Here is a 25,921-nt window from a genome sequence, read left to right as displayed (position 1 = left end):
TGTTTTGGTGTGTATCACTTTAAATGCAAATAAGATGCTTATTTCCTATATATTATATAAGGTCTTTGAGCCAATTCACTGTGTTTAGGTTCGTCATTGTGATCCGTTCCTGTTAAAACCCCAGATAGCAGAAAGATGTTTTCTTTATTTTATAAAAGCACAACATTTTGTTGATATTGAGAGTGCACACAAATAAAACTAGCCATTAACAGTTTAGAATGAGATATTACTTTTACCTTTATGAGCAAAAATGACTGCATATTAAGTTGTTTCTACTGTTAGAAAAAACTGCCAGTGATTGTGATGTGTCCATGTCCTGCAGAACGTGCTTCACCTTCAAATCTCCGCACAAATGTCTCAGTTAAACATTTAAATTAACATTGTTATATCCTTGAACTGTTTTATGTCTATTTTATTTTAGGCAAGTCGCGATGATTTGAGAAGCTAGGGCTAGGGCCTATATTTGAGGCCTATGCAGGGATCTACTCCACTTCATCCAATGCTGTTTTGTTCTTATCTGTGAGCATGCTCTTGTCTTCAAAGCCATTTAACTTGTACATAAACAATGTAGAATCATTGGACACAACTATGGGGCACCATTGTGCAGCAGCAAGCATCAAAAGAAAAAAAAAGGAACCTCGAGGTTGATCTAAGAAAATGTATAGGGTTCATTTCCTACATTTTGTCCACATTTGTTGTGGAACTGGCTAATAGGCACATCGAACAGTTGGTACAGATCCATCCTTGATTAACAAGCCCGCCGTGTATTGCCACCCATTCACAAAGCAAACTCCAGTAAAATGGGAAAAAAAGGGATTGTCTTTTCAAATCTACTGCCGCTGGCTTGTGTGGTTTAGCATGTTTAGCACTTTAGATGCTGACGTACTTCCCAGTAAGGGAGCATAGTGAGAATCAGTGCTCTCTACATGTTGCAGTGCATTGTGGGATTCTTTCAGGGAGCAAATGTTCCAGTGCACTGGAAGCATTTTACGATTATGATCAGTGACCTAACTATGGAGCATACTGAGACGCATCAGTGTCTCAACAGAAGATAGTGTCTACAGCTGAATCATCCATCCATTTAACAAACCACTGATCCAATGAGAGTTAGATCAGCTGTGATATAATTAGTTTACGCTAGTTTCCATGACAAAGTTCAACATAAATCTTCTCATTGCTACTTAAGCTTCCTATTCGATAATTTTTCAAATGATTACCAAAAAGCACAAACTATACAAAAGCAGCAGCTCTTCCAGTTCACTCAGTGTCTTGGACTAATATAGGGAATAGTGAACGAGGGGGTGGTTTCAAACACAGCAGAAGTCAAATGTGGGAACATCAGAGTTGAAACATCCCACTTTAAACCTCATGAGTTTCAACCAATCACACATCACCTTCACATGTTAACCATATGACGCCAAGGGGGCCGGTGGCTAGAGTGGTCTGTTACCGCTCCGCCAAAAGCTGTGCAGTTACATAAAACATAAGAAACAGACACTCTGATCGGAGCTTAGCTTGAACACATCTTAACTGCGCAATTGCAATTATCACAATCAACATGCAGAATGCTTTCTTTTTAATTACTGACTCAATGCACAACAAATCCTCCCCTCCAGCCTTGATATACTCACTTCAAGGTGCACATAATTACATTGAACACAAAGAACATGAAGAACATTGGCATACAAAACAGTCTCTTACTTTCTTTTACAAAACAGCAAACAGCTTATTGAGCAATGTCAACAACTATGACTATTCTTTTCATATAACTTCTCTTGTTTTGTTCATGGCATCTGTCACCGTATATACAAGTCCAGCATGTTAGATGGTCTACGGATGCGCTCAGGATAACGTCTCGTCTGAGACTTCACATTTTGAGGAAGAGTGTGGTCTCGTCACCTCAGTGGCTGTTGATGGAGTCTCTGCTGTCATAAGGGCATACTCCTCCGAGCATTGTGAGTTTTCCGCACTATCTATGGTGTTGTGAGGAGAGTTAACCTGTGGTTGCATCTAAATGCTGATCAATGTGTCTATGCCAAACCATGTTATTACCCCCTCGTACAGTCTAAGTGAGAGGTCCAGTCTTAGACAATATTGTACCGGGTTGCCACTTTGGGAGTGATTGTGTATAATCTCTGGCAAGCACATTTTGACTAACTTGCAGGGTCCTGATCACAGATTGTTTTAGATTTTGGCTACACTGCTTGATTTGTACATGTCGGCGTAAGTCAGGCTTAAGTAAGTCTAGACGTGAGCGAAGACTTCTTCCCATAGAGAGTATGGCTGGAGACTGACCTGTGTTTGAGTGGACTGAGTTCATATAGGCCCAGAGAAAGTTTGTAATCTTTTCTTGCAGTGTTACTCTCTCCCCTCCCATGGCTTTCAGAGATTGTTTCAGGGACTGAGTAAAGCGTTCAGCCAGGCCATTCATTACGGTGTGATAAGGAGCAGATGTAGTGTGCTTAATTGCATTGCCATTTCAATTCTAACAAAATGCTCTGGTAGGCCAGTCTTTGGAGATGTAGCATTTTTGACGAGAAATACCTCTGGCCATTTTGAATATGCATCTACTAATACAAGGAACATTTTGTCAAGGAAAGGTCCTGTGTAGTCAATGAACTCACTTCCCGGTGAATGTTGGGAATTTCCCACACATGCAAAGATGCTACTTGTGGCTGTCATTGAATCTGTTGACACCCAGAACATGTTTTAGCTAGATCCTCAATTTGGTGGTCTAGCCCAGGCCACCAGACATAGCTTCTAGCCAGGAGTTTCATTTAAATGACACCTAAATGTCCTTCATGTAGAGCAGATAGTACCCTGGCACATAGCTTGGGTGGCACGATTACTCGGGTACCCCACATGACACATCCTTGTGTTAAAGAAAGCTGTTCACTATGGTTTGAGTAGTTAGGAATCTGTGGATCACCTTTTTCCGATCAAACACCTTGGCCAATACAGGATCTCGATTTGTCTCCCGTTGAATTTGAGCACTCGTGACAGACAGAGGCTCCATTTAATGATGTGAAACATAACTGTGTCCTCCTCGACCTCCTCTGGTTTCTGCTGAGGAAGCCGTGACAATCCATCTGAATTGCCATGGTACTTTCTGCCTTTGAACTCAATTGAATAATCATGACCATTAACGCACCAATGCTGTAGTCGTGCTGCTGCCATCACTGGAACACTTTTACTAGGGCTGTAAATAGCCACTAAAGGGTGATGATCAGTAATAAGAGTGAAGTGTTTCCCATAGAGTTAATTATTAAACTTCTTCACCCCCCGCATCAAGCTTAGAGCCTCTCGATCAATCTGGGCATAGCTGCGTTCTGCAGCAGTCAAGGGCCTAGATGCAAATGCGATCAGTCTCTAAGATCCATCAGTCATTTTGTGAGACAATACAGCGCTTATTCACATCTGCTTCTGTTTGCTCTCAGTCCATACTCTGGTAGCCTTTCAAGAACAGCTGGTACTGGTACAACTGGTACTGGTCCGCCAGCAAGACTGGGTTAATTGTGACCTTGAAGTCGCCACAAATTCATACCTCACAACTTTTCTTGACAACTGGAACTAGAGGTGTGGCTCATTCAGTCCAGGTTACTTTAGACAGGATTCCTTGGTCTTCAAGTCACTTGAAGACCAAGCTCAGTCTCCCACTTTCGGGCGTAACGAATATGGCACAGGGCCTTGTGAAATGTGGGCTGCACATCGCTCTCAATAGTAAACCTTGCCTTTATGTGCTTCAATGTTCCAATGCTATCTTGGAGGACTTGATTGCTCTAGCACATGCTCTAATTTGTCTTGTACAGAGCACATGGTTACCTTAGGGGTAACTTGCATGGCTTTTATGGACTGCCAATTGAGCTGAATGCGTCTAAACCATTCACGTCCAAATAAGGGTACTTCACCCTTTTTCAGCACATGAATGTCCAGAGTGCGCTTTTTGTTTTCACATCTCACTCTTAAGTTTTCACTTTGGAGCTATTTTCTCTCCTGTGTAGGTCTTAAGCATTATGGAAGTGCGCCTCAATTTCAGTTTGTCAAAATGGCCTTTCTAATCCTTGTATGAAATTATTGACAGCGCAGATCCTGTGTCAAGTTTTGCGATCTGTCTCTCTAAGAGAATGCTGCTCAATGTATGAAAACGCCTGCCCTATCAGAGTTGTCTAAGTCAGGTTCATCCAGTTCATTTATCTTTGCATTTCTTTTTGCAAACGTCCTTCTCTTCTTCTCATTTGGTTTTGTTTTACACATTTTCTGTATGTGTCCCATTCTGTTACATTGTCTGCACTCCTCTTTAAAGCAGCATTCAGCAGGGTCATGTGACTTTTTCCCACATCTAAAACATATTTCGCCACTTCGCTTTGTTGCAAAATTGTTTACGCAATATCCAGTTGATTACGCTTAATGGAAGCGAAAACGCTCCATAACATTGGAACGTTACATAACATGGAAACGAACACTCTGATCGCATGTAACTTGAACATGTCTGCACAATTGCAGTTATTACATTCAACACTAGTGTGCGCAGATGCAGAGTGCTTTCTTTTTATTTATTGACTCAATGCACAACAGTGAGAGTGGTTCAAATATGGCCCTTGGCACAGTCTTGTCACCAAAGATAGCATACAATAATTTTCTGGCAGTTTCAGAAATCCAGTGTGTTCATCGCACAGTGTGTTTGAAAGCACACGTGAAATCAATGCAACATAGCACTAAAACATAAAACTGCTTACCTCAAACTATTATTTCTACCACTTTTTCCACTCCTCAGCACACAAAACTACAACTGTCAAAGTGTGAACTAACTGTGAGCCGGTTGAAAATCACTTAAAATATGTGGCGATTCAAATCGGTTGAGAGGTTAAACAAAGGGAGATTCTATGAATATATGAGTTTATGAATGCATGTTTGAGGGGAACTTACTGTCTTTAGAGTAGTTTTGATGGTGTTTTTTATTTTCATCTAGCCTCTGTATAATGCATATTAAATGCATATGTGCAGTGATGTTAAAAAGAAGAAGAAGAAAAAGGGCAGCGTTGTTTTGTTTACAACAGAAACCAGGCTTTAGGCGCCATCTGCTTCATGGTCCGCTGTTTCACGCAGATATTTTCATCTATAGTCAAACCATTCTGTTTTTTGCTTCAGAATTATACAATCTGATTTAGATTAAAAACTGCTCATGTTGCATGCATGGAGCATCTTTGTTTGGATCATGATTATATTGCAGTGGTTGCCTCTCATTTTAAATGGAAAGAACACAGACGAAGCTTTCTTTTGTTTATATTAAGTGCTATACTATTATTATAGTTATATTTCAATTTCTTAAAGAAATGTGCAGCATTTTGTCAAAGAAATAAAAAAAGGACAAATGTAATTTATAATTTATCTTAAATCTACTTTGTTCTATTACTGTGAAATCAAGATGGTAAATCGAATCGCGAGTTGAGTGAATCGTTTCATTCCTAGTGATTCATTATGCTCTTTTTGTTTACCTCATGCATGCCACTATCATTTTATTCTTCGTGCATCATCAATAGGTGTATGCATGTCATGTCAAGTTTACTAGATCCATGTCACAGTGTGACCAGCAATTATCTTAAAGGATTGCTAAAATCATGCAGTGTGTAAGCCTTTCAGAGGAGGATGTAGAGCAGGACTTCTTCTTCTATCGTTCCAGCAATGTAGACACTAATGAGAGTATTAGTGCCCTCCACAGGTCAAAGTTTGAACTCAATTATTTTATACAATCCTTTATCACGCAAGAAATTACTCTGAGATCAGTTTATGCTCATTACTGTGTCCAAACAAAGTAAGAGAAAATACTTTAACTCCAAGTTCTGCCAATTTGTCAAAAAGTGCTTTTCTTTCTGCATTATACTTAAAAAAAAAAAAAACCTGAACAAACTAATCAAGCTCTTCAGGATCATTACAGACAGGTGAGTGTGATCAGGTTTGGAGGTAAACTCCAAAATCATAGATCAAGATCATACTGCTACTTCAGTATTAAACAATTGCACCTGATGTGACTCCTGTGCCATATTGTAGTTAAAAAGTAAATAAGATATAAATGAGATATTAAATAAATAGTAAATAAGATAGTAAATAAAAATGCTGTATAACTGGTGGCTTGATGAGATTTGATTTTTAATTGTGTCAGTGTGGTTTAAATGTACATATCCTAAAATTGCTTGTGTACATATCATGATGACCCTTTCAAGTGTACTATTAGTATACTTCTTTTAAACTTAAAATAGGAAAGTGTGCTTTTAGTTTACTTTTTATGTACTTCTCAGAAATGGGCTATATGTACTCCTCAGAAATATACTTAAAATGACATTTAAGCATTCTTGACTTTTACTTAAGAAAAGACAATAAATATATTTGGGCTATACTCCAAGAACCCATGTTCTCATTATTATACAGTAGAGGGCGCTAATACACATCTTCTGCACATAATTAAAAAAAAGAAAACAGTGAAGTGAAGAAGAAACACCATACTAGCACGTGTAACAAGATCATCTGACACGAAACAGCAATAAAAACTGTAATGTTATAGATTAAAATGACAGATGAAGAAGTAATAATTACAGTCAAGCTTTGGGGTGTTAACCGACTCCATCTATGTTTTGATCATCATTCTGATCAATATAGTCTTTTTCTTTCGTCTTTTTGTTAAAAATTTTATTTCTTTATTTTTTATGAAACCTACCAACATAAAATTGTAAAATAAAAAGCATGAAGCTTGAATAAAAGGCTAACTTTTAGTATAATTGCAGAACAAACTACAAACATGGAGGTAAACTAGTTGTGTACTCAAAGTTTGCTACTGCTATAATTAAAGAATACTTAAAAGTATTCTGTTATATACTAAAAAGTGGGGCAATTTAGTCCCAAGGAGTACTGAAACAGTACACTTACAAGTATACTACTCGAACACTGATATTTGTATACTTGCTAAATAAAGTACACTTAAAATATACTTGAATGTTATACTTAATAAAAAAAAAACTTGAAATATACTACTTTATGGTAAGGGGAATTATAATCTAAAAAGATAATTGAAGAGCAAAATCAACAAATATACATACATCTCCATTCAAATGGATCTCCAAAAATGAGCGGCCTATTTCTAAGTTTGTCTTTATTTCAAAGTAATCTTTCTGTAAATTGAATAATTCTTAGAGAAATGAATCGTTTAAGTTTTTACACAGAAGCGCTGACCCTCAGATGTCTCTGTGTACACTACAGTCTCAGTAGTGTACTTGACGCTGACGGTGTTGTTGGCTGAGCATCTGAATGTAGCTTTCTCTCCTAAACTGAGACTGATATTCAGATGTGATCCTTGAGTCATCTGAGGACTGATCCAGCTGTAGGAGGGATTCTCATCACCAGACGCCACACACCGAAGATTAAACTTGCAGATGTTTTCTGACTGCAGACAGACATAATTGTACAAAATCTGTACATCTCTGATGAGCTCTGTTGGAAAATAATATACAGATATTAATTAAATAAGCAATTAAGCATTATAATACCTTCATTAAGAAACAATTGAACTTTTAATTTAAATTTAAATGAACATAAACATACTCAGTATCAGTTCTTAAATTTGTTGTTTTAGAAATTATTCAGCATTAACAGAATTAATATCATATAATTAAACTCACCATGAACACGTAGTACATATTCTTTTGTCTTAAGTTGTACAGGACCAGTTTTATTTTCTGCAACAATAGAGAATCTTCCAGAATCCTGGAGTTTAAGGTCTGTTATTGTTACACTAATACTGTCCTTATTCATCTTTAACCTGTCACTAAATAATTCAGATTTCACTTTCTGGAAATCATCATTTCGATACGCAGCAAATGTAATCAGATTATATTTCCAGTCCACTTCAAGATCTTTTTTTGGATAATCAGCGATTAATTCCAGCGAGTCTCCAACAGCTCTGTGCAGCTCAACATCTGGATCAGCACACGACCCTACAATACAGAACAAACAACAACACATGATACTGTCACTAATACATGTTTTCACATTCAACAGATGATTACATGCATCGATTAACACATTTCATTTAATAAATAAGTAAATATAATTCAATCAGACATCTGCCGTCTGCTGGCTGGTTATAGACACTAAGGAAGGAGAGACCTGACACTTTGTCAATGTCAAGGTTAACTTTAATATCACCAAGAGGGCAATTAGTTCCAACTTTAAACAAGAAAATAACAGTCTACTTTCACTTGAATTAGTCTAAAGCTGGCTGCAACAGACATAACCGTTGAAACTGACCTCATTCTCTAAAGATAAGGCTTGAGGTTTCCTGAGCTGAAATCTTTCCTCACAGAAGAAACACTGATGTGACCTAACTGTTCATGATCATTTGCTTCCAACAGTCAAATATAAACACACAATATGTTTTTATTTTAAAACTCCTCTAAGCATCGATTACAGTAAACACATTTAGTTCCATATTTAATAAACATAAACATATCTCCTATCTGGACAGTAATAGTTTTTAAGAGTTCTGTGATCAAACACACATGATCACATGACTGTCTGCTGTAAATATCATGTCAAATGCTTTGAATAATAATAGATTCATATTAAATAATATCCTACTGATTAATTATTTAAACTTCCTGTTTTAATATAGGAAGAAAGACGCACTATAGTGGTTTAATTATACAGGCTGTAGTTATTGTATATAATAAGGTTACATGTTTTAAAGTTGTATTGCACACACACCTGTTAATTATGATACATTTCAAATATAGATTTTAATGCTGGAAAGTAAGCTGTTTACAAGAACAGTATTTATAACTGCTTCACAGTTAGCTAGAGCTGTTAAGAACAAGAAGAAAAGAATGTAAATATTTGAAATGTGTCATTATTAACAGGTGTGTGTGCATGTATCTATGTATGTACATTCTGACATCAGTGGAATCACACATCTACACTAACCCCTGTAAATGCTGAAAATAATTTCTGTCTGGTTATATTTAATTGATTTAACATATTCATATTCATTCCCCATGCAGGAATAACTGCTGTATTTCTGGAGTCACTCACCTTGGAGAAGGAAAACCAGGAGAACTGCTAAGATGGAGCAGCGGGATTCGAGAAAGATGTTCATGTCCAAACGTTTAGACGACAGACTGAGGCATTCGTGACAGCAGACACAGTGAAACAGAAACAGACTTCCTCAAACTAGCGTCATGCGTGAGAGCACAAGCGTTTCTTCAAGCAGCACAAGTGAAGCTTTTACACACATGTTGATGCAGATGAGTCTGCATCTCTGAGAATCAGAACAACTCTACTTACATTTAGAGGTCTAGATATATGATTTCTTCATATTAGTTAAATATGGTTCTTGTGTTAAATGTATATGAAAATATATTTGTATATAGTACTGTGCAATGATGCCAAACTTGAACATCAGTTAGACCTGTAGACGCGTGAAGCTCACAAACTGACACAATATTCAGCCCATTTCAGTATTTATAGATGGGGTTCTGTTCTGCATCCTTTGTGGAGCAATTAAGAGACCATTTCCACATGTCCAGGATTGGAGCGTGTAAATCAGACATCTGCCCTCTGCTGGCTGATGATAGACACTAAGCAGTGAGAGACCTGACACTTTGTGTCAACTTAACTATCACCAAGAGGACAATCTGTTTCTCAGCCAGCAGTAAACCATACAATCAACAAAACCAGCACGCACACATACACACACACACACACACACACACAGACACAGACACACACACACACACACGCACACACACACACACACACACACGAGACCATAGTGAACGAGGCAATAGTGAACGAGGGAATCGTGAACGAGGGAATAGCGAACGAGGGAATAGTGAATGAGGGAATAGCAAACGAGGGAATAGAGAATGAGGGATGTCTGACTTCGAGCAGCGCTGCAGATCTGATTTCCAAGAAGGACGTGGGAAATATGTTTTGTTGTGAAATATGTTTGATGTTGAATTGTTTTTTAACAGCCAGAAAGCAAAATAGTGTTGGCCCAGATCCGGTCTGTATGAAATCCATGTGGGCCAGATCTGGGCTGACACTGCTTGCTGTCTGGGAGTGTAAAAGAGGTGAATCTCAGGTAAAATGTGGTGCTAACCCCGTTCCTAATTTACAAGTATGCAATACTCCTTTACCCATGATTAAAGGTGAGTTTTAGGAGAAAAGATAACTCTGGGTTAAGTACAATGTTAAAACCCTCTTAAGCCCGAGACACACTGCAGATTTTCAGCTGTCCCAGACAAAAGATTGGCGTTGTGAAACAATCCTGCCGATTTCAGTGATCCTGGCTCCTAATCAGTGGTTCCATGTCCTACAGCGAGAGAGGTTCAAAGATGGCCGCTGTCACTGTCTTGTGATCAAATATAGCCCTCGATTATTTTCTGTCAGTTTCAGAAATTCAGCTTGATCATCACACAGTGTGTTTGCAGTTACGACCCACGTTTACTGACCAACCAGTAAAAATGTGACATGAAATCAATGCGACATGCCGCTAATATATAAAAATGCTTACTTCAAAATATTATTTCTTCCAATTTCGCTGCTCCCAGTTTTTTTTCAGCACACAGAAAAACTACAAATGTCAAAGTGAGATTGATTAGGGATGTTATGATTAACCGCAAACCGGTTGAAAATCATTTCATATCAGTTGAGATGCTAAACAAATGGAGATTCAGTTAGGGGTAGGAGTTTACATGTCTGAGGGGAACTTACTCTCTTTAGAAAGGTATTTTTTTCTTTTCATCTAGCCTCTGTATAATGCATATTGGATGTATATGTGCAGCGCTGTAAAAAAAAAAAAAAGGTAGCACTTTTGTTTACAGCAGAAACCAGGGAAAGGCTTTAGGCTCCACCTGCTGGCAGAGAGTCAATTTGCGCCTCATTCAGATCATCCCCTGTTTCATGCAGATATATTCATGTATAGTCAAAACAGGGCTGGCCCTAGCGTTTTGGGGGCCCTAAGCAATTCAATTCAATTCAATTCAATTCAATTCAATTCAAGTTTATTTGTATAGCGCTTTTTACAAAACAAATCGTTACAAAGCAACTTTTCAGAAAATTATGTTTCTACAATATTTAGTAGTAGCTAGTGAATAAGAATGCACATTTGATCAGATGCAACTACACTCACAATTAAAAAGATACATTATTCGAATGCTTGGCAAAAGAGATGTGTTTTTAATCTAGATTTAAACAGAGAGAGTGTGTCTGAGCCCCGAACATTATCAGGAAGGCTATTCCAGAGTTTGGGAGCCAAATGCGAGAAAGCTCTACCTCCTTTAGAGGACTTCGCTATCCTAGGAACGACCAAAAGTCCAGCGTTTTGTGACCTTAGGGTGCGTGATGGGTTGTAGCGTGGTAGAAGCAGATTTCCAAAAGGGGCTCCCATACTTAAAGTTTCATCTAACTTTCAAGGTATAGATAGGAAAATATATTTGGGTAGTTGACAAAAAAAAAAAAAAAAATGCTTTTTTTTTGTAAAACAATATTCCTGGTCCTTAACTAATTAAAATTGTCCATAGAGTCTAATAACAGGATATGGAGTCACACCAGAGGACAAAGATTTTAGTGTCATAATGTATCACATTCATATGCTTTTAGAAATATATGGATTAAAAAAAAAATCTAAAACAGACACTTGTAAAATTATGCCTGAGGTATTTTTATTAGTTTTTCTTTTAAATTTATAAAAGTTGTAATTAATTGAACATCCTTGAGACACACCAAATGTAAATTCTGAGATTTAGCTAATAATAACAATAATAATAATAATAATAATAATAATAATATGACAATGGTTCCATGTAAGACAAAAACATTTTAAATGATGACAATATTAATTATTTAAGTTTCAAATCTCGAGACTGAAAAAAAAGTGAGTGAGTGAAAGTGACATTCAGCCAAGTATGGTGACCCATACTCAGAATTTGTGCTCTGCATTTAACCCATCCGAAATGCACACACACAGAGCAGTGCACACACACACACACACACTGTGAACACACACCGGAGCCGTGGGCAGCCATTTATGCTGCGGCGCCCGGGGAGCAGTTGGGGGTTCGATGCCTTGCTCAAGGGCAAGGTTTGAAGGTGGAGAGAGAGCTGTTCATGCTCTCTCTAAATAAGTTATTATTGCATACTGTTTTATAATGTACTACAATACTGAGGTGAATCTATGTGTTAGATCATTTAAGAGCAAATCAACAAATATACATCTCCATTCAAAAAGGTCTCCAAAAATGAGCGGCCTGTTTCTACGTTTTTTTTTTTTTCAAACTAATCTTTCTGTAAATTGTATAATTCTTAGAGAAATGAATCATTTAAGTTTTTGCACAGAAGCGCTGACCCTAAGATGTCTCTGTGCACACTACAGTCTCAGTAGTGTACTTGATGCTGATGATGTTGTTGGCTGAGCAGCTGAGTGTAGCGCTCTCTCCTAAACTGAGACTGATGTTCAGCTGTGGTCCTTGAGTCTGAGGACTGATCCAGCTGTAGGAGGGATTCTCATCACCAGACGCCACACACTGAAGATTAAACTTGCAGATGTTTTCTGATTTCAGCCAGACATAATTGTACAGAATCTGTACATCTCTGATGAGCTCTGTTGGAAAATAATATGCACATATTAAGCAATTTAGCATTATAATATGTTCATTAAGAAACCATTTATCTTAATTTAAAAGACCATAAACATATTCAGTATCAGTTCTAAAATGTGTTGTTTTAGGATTTGCTATTTGCTTCCTAACAGCATTAACACAATAAATATTAAACAATTAAACTCACCATGAACATGTAGTACAAAGCGTTTTGTCTTAAGTTGTACAGATTTATTTTCTGCAACAATAGCAAATCTTCCAGAATCCTGGAGTTTAAGGTCTGTTACTGTTACAGTAATACTGTCCTTATTCATCTTTAGTCTGTCGTTAAATAATTCACATTTCACTTCCTGGAAATCATCATTTTGATACTCAGCAAATGTAATGATATTATATTTCCACAGCGCTTCAAGATCTTTTTTTGGATAATCAGCGATTAATTCCAGCGAGTCTCCAACAGCTCTGTGCAGCTCAACATCTGGATCAGCACACGACCCTACAATACAGAACAAACAACAACACATGATACTGTCACTAATTCATGTTTCTTTTCACATTCAACAAATGATTACATGCATCCAACACATTTGATTAAATACCAGTCTAACAACATCATGAACAAAACCCACGAGCACAAAGGAACAGAAAGTTGACAGATAATAACTAGAGTCTGAGTTTAGTCTTTGCTGTCAGCACAGAGCAGATCACGCTTCTCTCTACTGTATGTCTTCACACTCCTGTCTTCATGAGGACGGCTGCACAACAGCATCAGGATCAAGCACATTATTCCCACAGATATTAGCACATTTATAATGTATATTTACACAGTGATTTAGACCGTATCATAGTACTGAGACTGCTCTCCTTAGAGTTACAAATGATCTGCTCTTATCATCTGATCGTGGGTGTATCTCTCTATTAGTTTTATTGGATCTTAGTGCTGCGTTTGACAAAATTGACCACAGCATTCTTTGGCATAGACTGGAACACTTTGTTGGCATCAGTGGAAGTGCATAAGCATGGTTTAAATCGTACTTATATGACCGCCATCAGTTCGTAGCAGTGAATGAAGATGTATCATATCGATCACAAGTGCAGTATGGAGTACCTCAAGGCTCAGTACTAGGGCTGCAACAAAAGATTATTTTGATTATCGATTAATCCGTTAAAGGATTTTTAGGCTGCATTAATTAGGTAAACCGGAACCAAGAACACTTCCCATAACACCCAATGCTACATCATTAGAAGAATGGCATCTACGCCAATATAAGTCTGTTTCTCTTTTATTCCGAGGTCATCATAGCCACCAGATCCAGTCTGTATCCAGACTATTTACCATCAACTTCATCTTAAGCCATAATCCTTTAACTATAATTTTGCATTATTGAGACACTGTTTTGCTAATGAATGTTGTTCAGTTGCTTTGACGTAATGTATTTTGTTTAAAGCGCTATATAAATAAAGGTGACCTGACTACTGTCCCTACTCGTTCTGCCATAGTATTACATGCACACGTTGTTCGTGTTTTGCTTTCTTGAGTATTTCTGCATTATATGAGTGGCTTTGGAATATATTTGGCAGCACATTTCAGATTAAAAAAAACAAAAAATGATTTTCACATAATTTAGAAAGAAAAATTCTAGGCTACAAGCTCCAGTTCTCAAAAATCCTGGGAACCATTGTTCTTTATGTGTTTTATGGCCTTTTTCAAGTGTTTTAAAATTAAACCACGCATAATATTTGTTTTCTCAAAAATACAATCATATACATACATGCATTTCACATATTATTATAGCCCAGATTGTGCTGATTACAGTGAGATTAGACTTTACCCATTTAGATATTTATAAGAAACTGAAAAAAGCACAAATGTCATGGCATGACAAAACTTCTCCAGGCCCCAAAAATACCCTTAGACTCCAGAGGGTTAAGGAACTATTTAACTACATTTAAAAGACCATAAACATATTCAGTATCAGTTCTAAAATGTGTTGTTTTAGGATTTGCTATTTGCTTCCTAACAGCATTAACACAATAAATATCAAACAATTAAACTCACCATGAACATGTAGTACAAAGCCTTTTGTTTTATATTGTCCAGATTTATTTTCTGCAACAATAGAGAATCTTCCAGAATCCTGGAGTTTAAGGTCTGTTACTGTTACACTAATACTGTCCTTATTCATCTTTAGTCTGTCGTTAAATAATTCACATTTCACTTCCTGGAAATCATCATTTTGATACTCAGCAAATGTAATGATATTATATTTCCACAGCACTTCAAGATCTTTTTTTGGATAATCAGCGATTAATTCCAGCGAGTCTCCAACAGCTCTGTGCAGCTCAACATCTGGATCAGCACACGACCCTACAATACAGAACAAACAACAACACATGATACTGTCACTAATTCATGTTTTCACATTCAACAAATGATTACATGCATCCAACACATTTGATTAAATACCAGTCTGACAACATCATGAACAAAACCCACGAGCACAAAGGAACAGAAAGTTGACAGATAATAACTAGAGTCTGAGTTTAGTCTTTGCTGTCAGCACAGAGCAGATCACACTTCTCTCTACTGTATGTCTTCACACTCCTGTCTTCATGAGGACAGCTGCACAACAGCATCATGATCAAGCACATTATTCCCACAGATATTAGCACATTTATAATGTATATTTGCACACTGACTCCTGATATGTCTGTACTTAACTTGTGTTTATTCGCTCTCTCTACAGTATATTTCACAGCAGCACTTCCTCCCTCCTCACTGACTACGTTTACAAGCTGTTAAAATTTGGGTTATGGTCGGGTTAAGGTCACTATTCGGGTTTCTGAAACATTCGGTATAACCCGTTTACATGCGTGAGCAGAGAGAGTTACTCCTGTATACATGGAATGTGTAATCAGTTGCCAATATCCCGATGTAAACGGCGACGCACGGTTAGCGTCTGGACGTAAGACGCAATATGCGTCATTTCCGATTCTTCTTCCTGTATCCAAAGACTCAAAAGACCAAGATTCCTTGCGAACAGAACATGCACAGAACACACATTTTGCTGGGGATATGCCGAAACGCGTTTACAAGACCAAATATTCGGGTTAGAAAAGGGGTAACCCAGGTATGAGCATATCCCGGTTTTTGCCTGTGTTTACATGGCCGTGCGCGACCGGGTTATTGCTAATATCCCGGATTTGAACGGGTTATTGGCTGCATGTAAACGAAGTCACTGTGCTCTTTGTTCCTTCATGTTTTCATTTTAACATCTTCATTTTTTATCTCATGTCCAGTTACTGTACTAACTCACATCACCACAACTTGACCCCAAATAACTAATTAATTATAGACCAATCTCGAATCTCCCTTTTCTGTCAAAGATACTAGAAAAGGTGGTATCCTAACAATTATATTCCTTCTTGGAGAAAAATGGCATCTCTGAGGATTTCCAGTCAGGATTCAGACTGTATCATAGTACTGAGACTGCTCTCCTTAGAGTTACAAATGATCTGCTCTTATCATCTGATCGTGGGTGTATCTCTCTATTAGTTTTATTGGATCTTAGTGCTGCGTTTGTCACAATTGACCACAGCATTCTTTGGCATAGACTGGAACACTTTGTTGGCATCAGTGGAAGTGCATTAGCATGGTTTAAATCATACTTATATGACCGCCATCAGTTTGTAGCAGTGAATGAAGATGTATCATATCGATCACAAGTGCAGTATGGAGTACCTCAAGGCTCAGTACTAGGGCTGCAACAAAAGATTATTTTGATTATCGATTAATCCGTTAAAGGATTTTTAGGCTGCATTAATTAGGTAAACCGGAACCAAGAACACTTCCCATAACACCCAATGCTACATCATTAGAAGAATGGCATCTACGCTAATATTAGTCTGTATCTCTCTTATTCCGAGGTCACCGTGGCCACCAGATCCAGTTTGTATCCAGATCAGAGGGTCACTGCAGTCACCCGGATCCAGTACGTATCCAGACCATTTACCATCAACTTCATCTACAGTGATATCATTGACTTGATTACAAATTAATGCACAGACACTATTTAAACCCGAACAGAGATGACATCACTGAATTCAATGATGAACTGCCTTTAACTATAATTTTGCATTATTGAGACACTGTTTTGCTAATGAATGTTGTTCAGTTGCTTTGACGTAATGTATTTTGTTTAAAGCGCTATATAAATAAAGGTGACCTGACTACTGTCCCTACTCGTTCTGCCATAGTATTACATGCACACGTTGTTCATGTTTTGCTTTCTTGAGTATTTCTGCATTATATGAGTGGCTTTGGAATATATTTGGCAGCACATTTCAGACAAAAAAAAAAAAAAATGATTTTCACATAATTTAGAAAGAAAAATTCTAGGCTACAAGCTCCAGTTCTCAAAAATCCTGGGAACCATTGTTCTTTATGTGTTTTATGGCCTTATTCAAGTGTTTTAAAATTTAACCACGCATAATATTTGTTTTCTCAAAAATACAATCATATACATACATGCATTTCACATATTATTATAGCCCAGATTGTGCTGATTACAGTGAGATTAGACTTTACCCATTTAGATATTTATAAGAAACTGAAAAAAGCACAAATGTCATGGCATGACAAAACTTCTCCAGGCCCCAAAAATACCCTTAGACTCCAGAGGGTTAAGGAACTATTTAACTACATTTAAAAGACCATAAACATATTCAGTATCAGTTCTAAAATGTGTTGTTTTAGGATTTGCTATTTGCTTCCTAACAGCATTAACACAATAAATATCAAACAATTAAACTCACCATGAACATGTAGTACAAAGCCTTTTGTTTTATATTGTCCAGATTTATTTTCTGCAACAATGGAGAATCTTCCAGAATCCTGGAGTTTAAGGTCTGTTACTATTACACTAATACTGTCCTTATTCATCTTTAGTCTGTCGTTAAATAATTCACATTTCACTTCCTGGAAATCATCATTTTGATACTCAGCAAATGTAATCATATTATATTTCCACAGCACTTCAAGATCTTTTTTTGGATAATCAGCGATTAATTCCAGCGAGTCTCCAACAGCTCTGTGCAGCTCAACATCTGGATCAGCACACGACCCTACAATACAGAACAAACAACAACACATGATACTGTCACTAATTCATGTTTTCACATTCAACAAATGATTACATGCATCCAACACATTTGATTAAATACCAGTCTGACAACATCATGAACAAAACCCACGAGCACAAAGGAACAGAAAGTTGACAGATAATAACTAGAGTCTGAGTTTAGTCTTTGCTGTCAGCACAGAGCAGATCACACTTCTCTCTACTGTATGTCTTCACACTCCTGTCTTCATGAGGACGGCTGCACAACAGCATCAGGATCAAGCACATTATTCCCACAGATATTAGCACATTTATAATGTATATTTGCACACTGACTCCTGATATGTCTGTACTTAACTTGTGTTTATTCGCTCTCTCTACAGTATATTTCACAGCAGCACTTCCTCCCTCCTCACTGACTACGTTTACAAGCTGTTAAAATTTGGGTTATGGTCGGGTTAAGGTCACTATTCGGGTTTCTGAAACATTCGGTATAACCCGTTTACATGCGTGAGCAGAGAGAGTTACTCCTGTATACATGGAATGTGTAATCAGTTGCCAATATCCCGATGTAAACGGCGACGCACGGTTAGCGTCTGGACGTAAGACGCAATATGCGTCATTTCCGATTCTTCTTCCTGTATCCAAAGACTCAAAAGACCAAGATTCCTTGCGAACAGAACATGCGCAGAACACACATTTTGATGGGGATATGCCGAAACGCGTTTACAAGACCAAATATTCGGGTTAGAAAAGGGGTACCCCTGGTATAATATCCCGGTTTTTAAAAACCGGGATATGAGCATATCCCGGTTTTTGCCTGTGTTTACATGGCCGTGCGCGACCGGGTTATTGCTAATATCCCGGATTTGAACGGGTTATTGGCTGCATGTAAACGAAGTCACTGTGCTCTTTGTTCCTTCATGTTTTCATTTTAACATCTTCATTTTTTTATCTCATGTCCAGTTACTGTACTTACTCACATCACCACAACTTGACCCCAAATAACTAATTAATTATAGACCAATCTCGAATCTCCCTTTTCTGTCAAAGATACTAGAAAAGGTGGTATCCTAACAATTATATTCCTTCTTGGCGAAAAATGGCATCTCTGAGGATTTCCAGTCAGGATTCAGACTGTATCATAGTACTGAGACTGCTCTCCTTAGAGTTACAAATGATCTGCTCTTATCATCTGATCGTGGGTGTATCTCTCTATTAGTTTTATTGGATCTTAGTGCTGCGTTTGACAAAATTGACCACAGCATTCTTTGGCATAGACTGGAACACTTTGTTGGCATCAGTGGAAGTGCATTAGCATGGTTTAAATCGTACTTATATGACCGCCATCAGTTCGTAGCAGTGAATGAAGATGTATCATATCGATCACAAGTGCAGTATGGAGTACCTCAAGGCTCAGTACTAGGGCTGCAACAAAAGATTATTTTGATTATCGATTAATCCGTTAAAGGATTTTTAGGCTGCATTAATTAGGTAAACCGGAACCAAGAACACTTCCCATAACACCCAATGCTACATCATTAGAAGAATGGCATCTACGCTAATATTAGTCTGTATCTCTCTTATTCCGAGGTCACCGTGGCCACCAGATCCAGTTTGTATCCAGATCAGAGGGTCACTGCAGTCACCCGGATCCAGTACGTATCCAGACCATTTACCATCAACTTCATCTACAGTGATATCATTGACTTGATTACAAATTAATGCACAGACACTATTTAAACCCGAACAGAGATGACATCACTGAATTCAATGATGAACTGCCTTTAACTATAATTTTGCATTATTGAGACACTGTTTTGCTAATGAATGTTGTTCAGTTGCTTTGACGTAATGTATTTTGTTTAAAGCGCTATATAAATAAAGGTGACCTGACTACTGTCCCTACTCGTTCTGCCATAGTATTACATGCACACGTTGTTCGTGTTTTGCTTTCTTGAGTATTTCTGCATTATATGAGTGGCTTTGGAATATATTTGGCAGCACATTTCAGACAAAAAAAACAAACAAAAAATGATTTTCACATAATTTAGAAAGAAAAATTCTATGCTACAAGCTCCAGTTCTCAAAAATCCTGGGAACCATTGTTCTTTATGTGTTTTATGGCCTTTTTCAAGTGTTTTAAAATTTAAACATGCATAATATTTGTTTTCTCAAAAATACAAACATATACATACATGCATTTCACATATTATTATAGCCCAGATTGTGCTGATTACAGTGAGATTAGACTTTACCCATTTAGATATTTATAAGAAACTGAAAAAAGCACAAATGTCATGGCATGACAAAACTTCTCCAGGCCCCAAAAATACCCTTAGACTCCAGAGGGTTAAGGAACTATTTAACTACATTTAAAAGACCATAAACATATTCAGTATCAGTTCTAAAATGTGTTGTTTTAGGATTTGCTATTTGCTTCCTAACAGCATTAACACAATAAATATTAAACAATTAAACTCACCATGAACATGTAGTACAAAGCCTTTTGTTTTATATTGTCCAGATTTATTTTCTGCAACAATAGAGAATCTTCCAGAATCCTGGAGTTTAAGGTCTGTTACTATTACACTAATACTGTCCTTATTCATCTTTAGTCTGTCGTTAAATAATTCAGATTTCACTTCCTGGAAATCATTATTTTGATACTCAGCAAATGTAATGATATTATATTTCCACAGCACTTCAAGATCTTTTTTTGGATAATCAGTGATTAATTCCAGCGAGTCTCCAACAGCTCTGTGCAGCTCAACATCTGGATCAGCACACGACCCTACAATACAGAACAAACAACAACACATGATACTGTCACTAATTCATGTTTTCACATTCAACAAATGATTACATGCATCCGACACATTTGATTAAATACCAGTCTGACAACATCATGAACAAAACCCACGAGCACAAAGGAACAGAAAGTTGACAGATAATAACTAGAGTCTGAGTTTAGTCTTTGCTGTCAGCACAGAGCAGATCACACTTCTCTCTACTGTATGTCTTCACACTCCTGTCTTCATGAGGACGGCTGCACAACAGCATCAGGATCAAGCACATTATTCCCACAGATATTAGCACATTTATAATGTATATTTGCACAGTGACTCCTGATATGTCTGTACTTAACTTGTGTTTATTCGCTCTCTCTACAGTATATTTCACAGCAGCACTTCCTCCCTCCTCACTGACTACGTTTACAAGCTGTTAAAATTTGGGTTATGGTCGGGTTAAGGTCACTATTCGGGTTTCTGAAACATTCGGGATAACCCGTTTACATGCGTGAGCAGAGAGAGTTACTCCTGTATACATGGAATGTGTAATCAGTTGCCAATATCCCGATGTAAACGGCGACGCACGGTTAGCGTCTGGACGTAATACGCAATATGCGTCATTTCTGATTCTTCTTCCTGTATCCAAAGACTCAAAAGACCAAGATTCCTTGCGAACAGAACATGCGCAGAACACACATTTTGCTGGGGATATGCCGAAACGCGTTTACAAGACCAAATATTCGGGTTAGAAAAGGGGTAACCCAGGTATGAGCATATCCCGGTTTTTGCCTGTGTTTACATGGCCGTGCGCGACCGGGTTATTGCTAATATCCCGGATTTGAACGGGTTATTGGCTGCATGTAAACGAAGTCACTGTGCTCTTTGTTCCTTCATGTTTTCATTTTAACATCTTCATTTTTTTATCTCATGTCCAGTTACTGTACTAACTCACATCACCACAACTTGACCCCAAATAACTAATTAATTATAGACCAATCTCGAATCTCCCTTTTCTGTCAAAGATACTAGAAAAGGTGGTATCCTAACAATTATATTCCTTCTTGGAGAAAAATGGCATCTCTGAGGATTTCCAGTCAGGATTCAGACTGTATCATAGTACTGAGACTGCTCTCCTTAGAGTTACAAATGATCTGCTCTTATCATCTGATCGTGGGTGTATCTCTCTATTAGTTTTATTGGATCTTAGTGCTGCGTTTGACAAAATTGACCACAGCATTCTTTGGCATAGACTGGAACACTTTGTTGGCATCAGTGGAAGTGCATTAGCATGGTTTAAATCGTACTTATATGACCGCCATCAGTTCGTAGCAGTGAATGAAGATGTATCATATCGATCACAAGTGCAGTATGGAGTACCTCAAGGCTCAGTACTAGGGCTGCAACAAAAGATTATTTTGATTATCGATTAATCCGTTAAAGGATTTTTAGGCTGCATTAATTAGGTAAACCGGAACCAAGAACACTTCCCATAACACCCAATGCTACATCATTAGAAGAATGGCATCTACGCTAATATTAGTCTGTATCTCTCTTATTCCGAGGTCACCGTGGCCACCAGATCCAGTTTGTATCCAGATCAGAGGGTCACTGCAGTCACCCGGATCCAGTACGTATCCAGACCATTTACCATCAACTTCATCTACAGTGATATCATTGACTTGATTACAAATTAATGCACAGACACTATTTAAACCCGAACAGAGATGACATCACTGAATTCAATGATGAACTGCCTTTAACTATAATTTTGCATTATTGAGACACTGTTTTGCTAATGAATGTTGTTCAGTTGCTTTGACGTAATGTATTTTGTTTAAAGCGCTATATAAATAAAGGTGACCTGACTACTGTCCCTACTCGTTCTGCCATAGTATTACATGCACACGTTGTTCGTGTTTTGCTTTCTTGAGTATTTCTGCATTATATGAGTGGCTTTGGAATATATTTGGCAGCACATTTCAGACAAAAAAAAAAAAAAAAAAAAATGATTTTCACATAATTTAGAAAGAAAAATTCTAGGCTACAAGCTCCAGTTCTCAAAAATCCTGGGAACCATTGTTCTTTATGTGTTTTATGGCCTTATTCAAGTGTTTTAAAATTTAACCACGCATAATATTTGTTTTCTCAAAAATACAATCATATACATACATGCATTTCACATATTATTATAGCCCAGATTGTGCTGATTACAGTGAGATTAGACTTTACCCATTTAGATATTTATAAGAAACTGAAAAAAGCACAAATGTCATGGCATGACAAAACTTCTCCAGGCCCCAAAAATACCCTTAGACTCCAGAGGGTTAAGGAACTATTTAACTACATTTAAAAGACCATAAACATATTCAGTATCAGTTCTAAAACGTGTTGTTTTAGGATTTGCTATTTGCTTCCTAACAGCATTAACACAATAAATATTAAACAATTAAACTCACCATGAACATGTAGTACAAAGCCTTTTGTTTTATATTGTCCAGATTTATTTTCTGCAACAATGGAGAATCTTCCAGAATCCTGGAGTTTAAGGTCTGTTACTGTTACACTAATACTGTCCTTATTCATCTTTAACCTGTCACTAAATAATTCAGATTTCACTTCCTGGAAATCATCATTTTGATACTCAGCAAATGTAATGATATTATATTTCCACAGCACTTCAAGATCTTTTTTTGGATAATCAGCGATTAATTCCAGCGAGTCTCCAACAGCTCTGTGCAGCTCAACATCTGGATCAGCACACGACCCTACAATACAGAACAAACAACAACACATGATACTGTCACTAATTCATGTTTCTTTTCACATTCAACAAATGATTACATGCATCCGACACATTTGATTAAATACCAGTCTGACAACATCATGAACAAAACCCACGAGCACAAAGGAACAGAAAGTTGACAGATAATAACTAGAGTCTGAGTTTAGTCTTTGCTGTCAGCACAGAGCAGATCACGCTTCTCTCTACTGTATGTCTTCACACTCCTGTCTTCATGAGGACGGCTGCACAACAGCATCAGGATCAAGCACATTATTCCCACAGATATTAGCACATTTATAATGTATATTTGCACACTGACTCCTGATATGTCTGAACTTAACTTGTGTTTATTCGCTCTCTCTACAGTATATTCCACAGCAGCACTTCCTCCCTCCTCACTGTGCTCTTTGTTTCTTCATGTTTTCATTTTAACATCTTCAAGTTTTTACCTCATGTCCACTTACTTACTCACATCACTTCAACAGCTGCATGTCTTTTTGCCATTTTGATGAAACAACACCTGTAGGCTACTTCCTTGAATAAAGGCTCCAATATACTTCAAAAGAAAACGAAGAACAAACTAATAGGATGACATTTCGGACAAAATCAGGCCGAAACAAAGGTCGTTTTGAGTTTGTTTTTGCAGTTCGAGACAGCTGACCAAAGCGAAATTTCTGGGGGAGTTTGTTTTGGTTCGTACCTTTGAGCCTCTATTGGTGTGTGGCATTTACACAATCAATGGATGTGTACTGTGTACCTCCTCTGACCTTTATTTTTTTTTCAGGAAAGAGAACAACATCTAGTGACTAGCAACATGAATACACTGGAGTGTTGAATAGCTGAGCTGCACAGATACAGGTGCATCTCAATAAATCAGAATGTCGAGGAAAAGTTCATTTATTTCAGTAATTCAACTCAAATGTTTTAACTCATGTATTAAATAAATTCAATGCACACAGACTGAAGTAGTCTAAGTCCTCTGTTCTTTTAATTGTGATGATTTTGGCTCACATTTAACAAAAACCCACCAATTCACTATATCAACGAATTAGAATATGATGACATGCCAATCAGCTAATCGACTCAAAACACCTGCAAAGGTTTCCTGAGCCTTCAAAATGGTCTCTGACAATCATTGACAACCTTCACAAGGTTGTAAGTGTAAGTCATAAAAGTTACTTGCCAATAAGCTGGCTGTTCACAGAGTGCTGTATCCAAGCATGTTAACAGACAGTTGAGTGGAATGAAAAAGTGTGGATGAAAAATATGCACAACCAACCGAGAGAACAGCAGCCTTATGAGGATTGTCAAGTAAACTGGATTTGAGAATTTGAGTGAACTTCACAAGGAATGAGGCTGGGGTAAAGACATCAAGAGCCACCACACACAGACATGTCAAGGAATTTGGCTACAGCATGCAATGCATTAAACACATTTTGTTTCATATTTAATAAACATAAACAACGCCTATTTAGAGGGTAATCGTTTCTCAGCTAGTGCAGAAGTGAGTTCTGTGATCCTATGAACCTATGAATGATCACATGATTGTCTGCTGTAAATAACAAGTCAAATGCTTTGAATAAGAATAATAAATCCATAATAAATAATATCTATTTATTAATCATTTAAATTTCTTGTTTTAAAATAGGAAAAAATACATGTTTTAAAGTTGTATTGTACGCAAACCTGTTAATAATGGCACATTTCAAATGGTTACATGCTTTTCTTCTTGTTCCTGACAGCTCCCACTCGCTGTGGAGCAGTTATCAAACACGGTTTCTACAAACAGCCTACTTTCCAGCTTTAAAATATAATAATAATACATTAATGGAACATACATCTACACTAACCCCTGTAATAAATAAATGTCTGAATAGGGTTATATTTAATTGATTTAACATATTCATATTCATTCCCCATACAGAAATAACTGCTGTATTTCTGGAGTCACTCACCTTGGAGAAGGAAAACCAGGAGAACTGCTAAGATGGAGCAGCGGGACTCTAGAAAGATGTTCATGTCCAGACGTTCAGACGACAGACTGAGTTATTCGTGACAGCAGATACAGTGAAACAGAAGAGACAGAAACAGACTTCCTCACTGCATTGATGTGTTCCATGATAAAAGGCCACAAGATGGCAGTATAAGGTGACTATAAGCTAAGTTCAGGCCTGTGTTTAAGTGCAGAATGAATTCATTCTGACAGCAGTACTTGGTGTGTACCTCATCAATACATGGTACCAGGATAAATTATGAAAAATGATGAACTCCATCCATTCACCAGATGACTGATGAATTTGACAGGAAATGTCAACGAGAATTGGAAAGTTTTCAAAAAAGTTTTCAGCTTTATGTGCTTGGCATTGGGCTGGATGGTAATGAATGGAGGAAAATAGCATTGCTGCTAACAGTGGCAGGACACAGTGCACTGGATGTGTATAACACATATGTCTTCACAGAAGAAGAAAAAGATAAGTATCAGGCTGTGATAGAGAAATTTAACTTATACTGCACACGGAGAAAAAAAAGAGACCTACGGAAGGTATATCTTCAGAAACAGACTGCAGAAAGAGTCAGAAT

The 25,921-nt window shown here is 37.4% G+C and overlaps 1 protein-coding gene across 12 annotated transcripts in view; it reads right to left on the bottom strand.

The window, feature by feature from the left end:
* LOC128017457 (uncharacterized) overlaps positions 1 to 25,452 on the bottom strand; it is a 34,645-nt gene extending 9,193 nt beyond the window's left edge. For 3 of the 12 annotated variants that reach the window (XM_052602844.1, XM_052602846.1, XM_052602847.1), the window contains exons 1-9: positions 25,297 to 25,452; positions 23,016 to 23,324; positions 21,864 to 21,956; positions 20,253 to 20,561; positions 19,103 to 19,195; positions 17,463 to 17,771; positions 14,707 to 15,015; positions 13,683 to 13,775; positions 7,671 to 7,985 (exon numbers count right to left, since the gene is read on the bottom strand). In XM_052602844.1, the coding sequence (XP_052458804.1) occupies positions 7,671 to 7,985; positions 13,683 to 13,775; positions 14,707 to 15,015; positions 17,463 to 17,771; positions 19,103 to 19,195; positions 20,253 to 20,561; positions 21,864 to 21,956; positions 23,016 to 23,324; positions 25,297 to 25,360 (1,894 nt within the window). In that variant the 5' untranslated portion in view covers positions 25,361 to 25,452. Of the gene's footprint in view, positions 1 to 6,339; positions 7,483 to 7,670; positions 7,986 to 11,034; positions 12,650 to 12,834; positions 13,144 to 13,682; positions 13,776 to 14,706; positions 15,016 to 17,462; positions 17,772 to 19,102; positions 19,196 to 20,252; positions 20,562 to 21,863; positions 21,957 to 23,015; positions 23,325 to 25,296 lie in introns of those variants that run through there. The other 9 variants (XM_052602850.1, XM_052602849.1, XM_052602851.1 and 6 more) reach the window with 9 other exon arrangements.
* Between the last annotated feature and the right edge of the window lie 469 nt (positions 25,453 to 25,921).

Source organism: Carassius gibelio, chromosome A7 (genome assembly GCF_023724105.1).
Source record: "Carassius gibelio isolate Cgi1373 ecotype wild population from Czech Republic chromosome A7, carGib1.2-hapl.c, whole genome shotgun sequence".
NCBI lineage: Eukaryota > Metazoa > Chordata > Actinopteri > Cypriniformes > Cyprinidae > Carassius > Carassius gibelio.
The sequence above is the reverse complement of the archived record's forward strand: the minus strand, read 5'-3'. Positions and strand labels throughout refer to the sequence as shown.